Below are 5310 nucleotides of genomic sequence, written 5' to 3'. Positions count from 1 at the left end.
CAAACTTCACCTGAGCTGATAAATTAATGGAACGGTCCCCTAAAGAGGAAATCAGACGAGGAGGCGTTGGAACGCAGCCGATCTCTCTCTCTCTCTCTCTCTCTCTCTCTCTCTCATATCTAATGGTCACCTCCCTGTCTAATCTTCACTACAGCCGGAGTCGCTGAATCTTCGATCGGCTACTCTCCCCTGCCCTCCACCCCCCAGACCCCCCCTCCTCCCCCCTCTTCCCGGTGCCCCCTCCCTTCCCCGAGCTCCAGGCTCCGCCCCTTTTCCGAGTTCGGTGCGCTCGGCACTCGGGGTCTGCGCGCGGAGTTCTCAGCGCTGGTAACCATGGCGTCGGACGGGATGATCTTAACGAACCACGACCACCAGATCCGGGTCGGCGTCCTCACAGGTACATATGCGCTTTTCCTCACATGTGTTTGAATTCATTCTCGGTGAATGAGAGATGTGTGCATCTGTGATGCGGTTTTTTTTTTTTTTTTTTTTTTTTTGGTTGCAGCGGTTTATCCAGCGGTGTCACATCTGTCAGCGTTGCGCCCCTCGGTGATTTAAAGCCCCTGTTTTCCCCGCACTTACACAATTTCATTCACCTAAGGCGGAAAAACGCGAAGAAGAATAATAGTGTGTGCGCTTATAGAGTGCAGTGTGGAGAGGGATACAGTCTGATGTACTGCTGGGGCATATGTGTTCATTCCTTCTGACAAAAATGGTGTATATGAATTAGGCGATTATTATTTTTATTATTATTATTTTCAGATTGTCGAAATCGTGAAAGCTGAGATGTGCTGGTTGAAAATGGACATTGCTGAATTGCAGGAGCTGATTGCATCTGCTCAGGAAACAGGTGCGGGTTTCCCTGCATCACGCATTCATTTCAGCTGCATGGACACAAATACAGATATGGGGTGAAGAGATCTGTGGTTTGTGCGACAGATGACAAGCGACAGAAGCCTGTAAATGACTGAGACGGTGTGTGTAGCTTTAGTGGCTGTGGTGTGGTGGGTGTTTTGGATGTGCTGTGTGGAGAGCAGGTAGCGACAAAGCCTTTTCTCCTGTGAAGGAAAAAAAACCCGTATCCGTCGTGGTGTTGGTGAACGGCGGGGTTGTGTGCTGATGGTGCTGATGCTGATGGTGCTGGTGGTGATGATGCTGATGGTGGTGGTGCTGATGGTGCTGGTGGTGGTGCTGATGCTGCTGCTGCTGGTCGATATCTCTCAGACTAACAGCAGAGCTTTAAAATGGCCACCGCGGCTCGCCTGCCTTCTCTCCCCAAGCTTGATATTATCGGCATTTTGCTCCTCCGAGAAGCCGTTTTTTGGTGAAGGTGATGATGTGTAGCGATGTAGAAGATGAGGGAAATCCCGCTCCCCCCTTCCCGCTTCCACCCCCCACCCCCCCTTCCCCAATCACCGTCACCTCCACCCCCTATAGAGGCGCGGAGGGGGCGGGGGAGCGGAGCCGTGACACGCAGCGGCGCTCAGCGACTCGCCTCGGATTCCAGCGCGCGCAGATTCCGGCTCCTGCTCGAAGCAGAACGCTTAGCGCGTGCGTGGAATCCTGGCACTCGAACACACAGCGTGTGGGTTCCAGCAATTAGAACGCCAGGATGAGGTACGTCACGACTGGAATGGAGTTCCAGCAGCTACAGTCAGTTCCACAATTATTGGCACCCTTTGGCCAAAATGAATCCCAGATATGCTGGATTGTTTCATTTGCACTGAATCTGCCTAAGACGAATTCCTTAACACATCGCTAGTCTTATCAATTATCACCACATCTGCAACTAATATTCGGCCTACTAATACCCAGCAGTGACTAGCAGCACTCATCCACTTCCTGTAATGTCTCTAATGCTGGAGACACTACTGGACCTTCCTCAATGCAAAACATTTCAAGCTCCTTTATATTGTTCTATCTTTGGTTTGCATGTTTGGACTGCACTGTTCAGTTCAGACCACTGTTTTTCAGCAAGGTTTGAATCCGGAGACTGAGATGGCAAATGCAAAATATTGATTTCTTGTCTCTCTTTTTTTTTTATGCAACCTTTTTGGATGCATATTTTGTTGAAGGATTTATCTGGAGTCACATTATAATCTCCTAGCAGAAGCAACCAGGTTTTGGGCTAAAATATCCAGGGACATAGCAGAATTTATGTGCCATAATTAGTCACAAGAGTCTCTGGATATCTAACTTCAAAGGCCGAAAGTGGAAATGATCCACTGCCATATTTTACACCGGGTTTGGGGCCTTTCCATGTGTGCAGGCGCAATTTTCCACCAAATTTGCTGAGGCTGTGTTTGATTTTGGTTTCATCTGATCACAAACCCCGATTGAAATTGTGGTTCCAGTGACACTCAACAAAGCTTAAAGCTGTATTTTTTTTGTGATGCCGTCATGAAAGGCTTCTGTCTTACAACTACTCCCAAAAAAAAAAAAAACTCTTTTTTTTTTTTTTTTTTTTTTTTTTTTTTTTTTTTATATAAATAAATCCACTTCCTGACTAGTGCTGGTTAGCAACCATCTGTTTTTGGAGACAGGTATTCTCCATCACAATATTATGATGCATCATATAACTGACACATGAGTAGTCTGTCAGTCATTTTTCTAGCCAATCACACACACGCAGGGTGTGGCAGGCAGCAAGGCTACACCTCCTTCACTGAGCCTGGGGTTTGCACAGTGACTGTATGACTGGTCATAAAAGTAAATGGTGTGACTTTCTGCTGATGGACAGGAGCCTTCTCAACCAATCAAATTGCACTGTACTTAAAGTTCTAATAGCTGGTGTTCCTTCCATAACCCAGATCATGAGTTATTGATCACTTGTCTTGAATTGCACCTTCTTGGTCATCAGACATCTGTATATGTAATTAGTTACACACACACACACAGACACCAGCCCCATACTCATACACAGGCTTCATGCTTGTCTTGTAACAGATTGGTCGTGCGGTGGCGTGGCGTTGACATTTGATCCAGGCACTGCCCGATATTTATCACGGAGTGTCTCTTCGCCATTGTGACGAATGACTGTGACCATCTCTCACACACGCACACACTCTCTATGTGTAGACAGTGTGGGGTGAGGTAAATAGAGACGGCAGGGTAAATAGAAGGAGGAGAGAGATATCACAAAGTAAATTGGTCTTTCGTTGTCGTCTGACCTTTTAGAAATCTCCGCTTGGTGTCTCTCTCTCTCTCTCTCTCTCTCTCTCTCTCTCTCTCTCTCCCTCTCTGTGTCTCTCTTTCTTTCTTTGTTTCATTCTCTCTCTCTCTCTCACGCGCACACAGACGTACACATACCCCCTGAATAAATTTTTCAACCACTATTCAACCACTATACTGAATTTTCAGGAAATATATGTATTCAGTGGCATAAAATTCCCATTAGATAATGCTTATTATCTACACATGTTCCAATTTTAGCCGTACATTTCCTAAACTAAAGCTAAATGATCCATCAGAGACCACCAGAGAACTGTTACCACCACTGGCTGATTATATGAATTGTTGCAGGCTTACAAGGTGAAGAGGTCATTTGACTCAGTTGTTTTGGTAGCTACATGCTATCATGTAGCTTCAACTAGCACAGAGTTGTTTCCAAAAATAATTGATTACCGGCATCACATGGGGATTACATGGGAATCAAGGACCGATACAAAATGGATTCAGCTCAAATTTTCACACAGACAATTTAAAGTCTGTGGTCAAAATGGCGTACTACACATACTCGTACTACGCATACTAAACCCAGCCAGAAGAAGGGTATAGTGCGTGGTGTGTGAACATGAAAATTTTGGGGAATGTATAATCAGAGCAAATTTCTAAGTGTGTTGTCAGACCTATCTTTAAGAAAAGAAATAGCAAAAAATTGGCTATTTTTAGAGAATAGATAGATTCAGCTTGTGGCATTAAATACTGTGATCTATCCCTGGCAAGAGAACATTTTGCTGCTGTTTCCTAATTTTCTTTGCTTACCTAATCATCACTCTCCGTGAGATATGCAATAGAAACACATAGCGTAGTGCTATTGCTAATGTTCACTCTGTGGCAGTATAACATTATAGCCTCATTAATATTCATTCATATTGAATCCACTATTTGAGTTGGTTCTTGCTCTTCTTGTTGTTGGATTTATTTTTTTTTGTGCGTGCCCAGGGACCATAAATGACTGTGGACTATCTATTTTTGGACATTGGGTATTTGTCCATATTTTAGGTCCTAAATATGTATACGTCCTTCATATTTAAGTGTGATTTAAGTCTTGTATACCACAATAGCAGTATTTTCTATTTCCTTATTAAATACTATTTCCTTATTAAAAATGTGAATTCTACCCAAACCCTAAAAGTTTCATAAACGCCTGGCAGGGACTTTTTTTAAACTTCTCTGCGCCCGTTGGGTTTATTCGTGCTGCCAATTCACCATGCAAATAGGTATATGCTAATAAGTTATAGAATCAGTTATAGAATATCACAATATTGTTATCATGGACGCTTTCAAATATTGTCTTTACCCCTTCATTCCATTTGGAAGATGGCCACTGATGTAGGCAGCATTTTTGGACAGCGTTTATGCTCTCGAGATAAAGACTGCTAAGTTAACAAATGCTACGTCCTAATTTAAGTAATTTTAAGCATGTCTTTCCAGCATGGCTGGAGAAATTTTTTGGTTTACTATTTAAAATACATAGTATGTGTGGTTTTTGAAGACCCCAAACCCCTTTTATATTTGCTTTCTTTCAGGAGGATAAAGTATTAATCAGGGGGTGTCAGACATCCCCATAATCTTCCATGTTACTCGTCCTGCTAGCAACATAGTTATGTAAAGAATAATATATGATGGTTGTGCTGTTATATCATTGATGCAGTGGTGTAATGTCACCCAATGCAAAGCAGAGTCACTATTACTACCCCAAAGTGTTTTATTCCTCTTAAACCACAGCAATTTGTGCAAAACCCTTCACAAATCAAAAACACAAAGTCACATGATCTGGCAGTATAATTGTGCCAGTAGGCTATTTTAATCCATTATAAACTTGACAGATTTTGTGAATTTGAAGAGCAATTACTTTAAAATTCTACAGTAGAATTAATTGATGTTTATTGTGAGCATAGAGTACATCACTGTGAACTGATGTAAGTGGGTTTGAATGTCTACCAATTTCAAATGTCCTTTTGATAATGATTTAAAATAGCTTCCTGGCACAATTATATTGACGGAACTAGTGCTTTGAATTATATTAATATTAATATTAATAATAATAATAATAAAGGTTCTTAAATTATGTTATTTTAAATTATG

General features: G+C 42.4%; 1 protein-coding gene across 9 annotated transcripts in view; it reads left to right on the top strand.

The window, feature by feature from the left end:
* Positions 1-289: 289 nt before the first annotated feature.
* Positions 290-5310, top strand: part of gphnb (gephyrin b) — a 113819-nt gene continuing 108798 nt past the window's right edge. For 8 of the 9 annotated variants that reach the window (XM_053242185.1, XM_053242182.1, XM_053242184.1 and 5 more), the window contains exon 1: positions 290-397. In XM_053242185.1, the coding sequence (XP_053098160.1) occupies positions 334-397 (64 nt within the window). In that variant the 5' untranslated portion in view covers positions 290-333. Of the gene's footprint in view, positions 398-762; positions 851-5310 lie in introns of all 9 variants that reach the window. The other variant, XM_053242181.1, reaches the window with a different exon arrangement.

Source organism: Pangasianodon hypophthalmus, chromosome 19 (assembly GCF_027358585.1).
Source record: "Pangasianodon hypophthalmus isolate fPanHyp1 chromosome 19, fPanHyp1.pri, whole genome shotgun sequence".
Lineage (NCBI taxonomy): Eukaryota > Metazoa > Chordata > Actinopteri > Siluriformes > Pangasiidae > Pangasianodon > Pangasianodon hypophthalmus.
The sequence above is the reverse complement of the archived record's forward strand: the minus strand, read 5'-3'. Positions and strand labels throughout refer to the sequence as shown.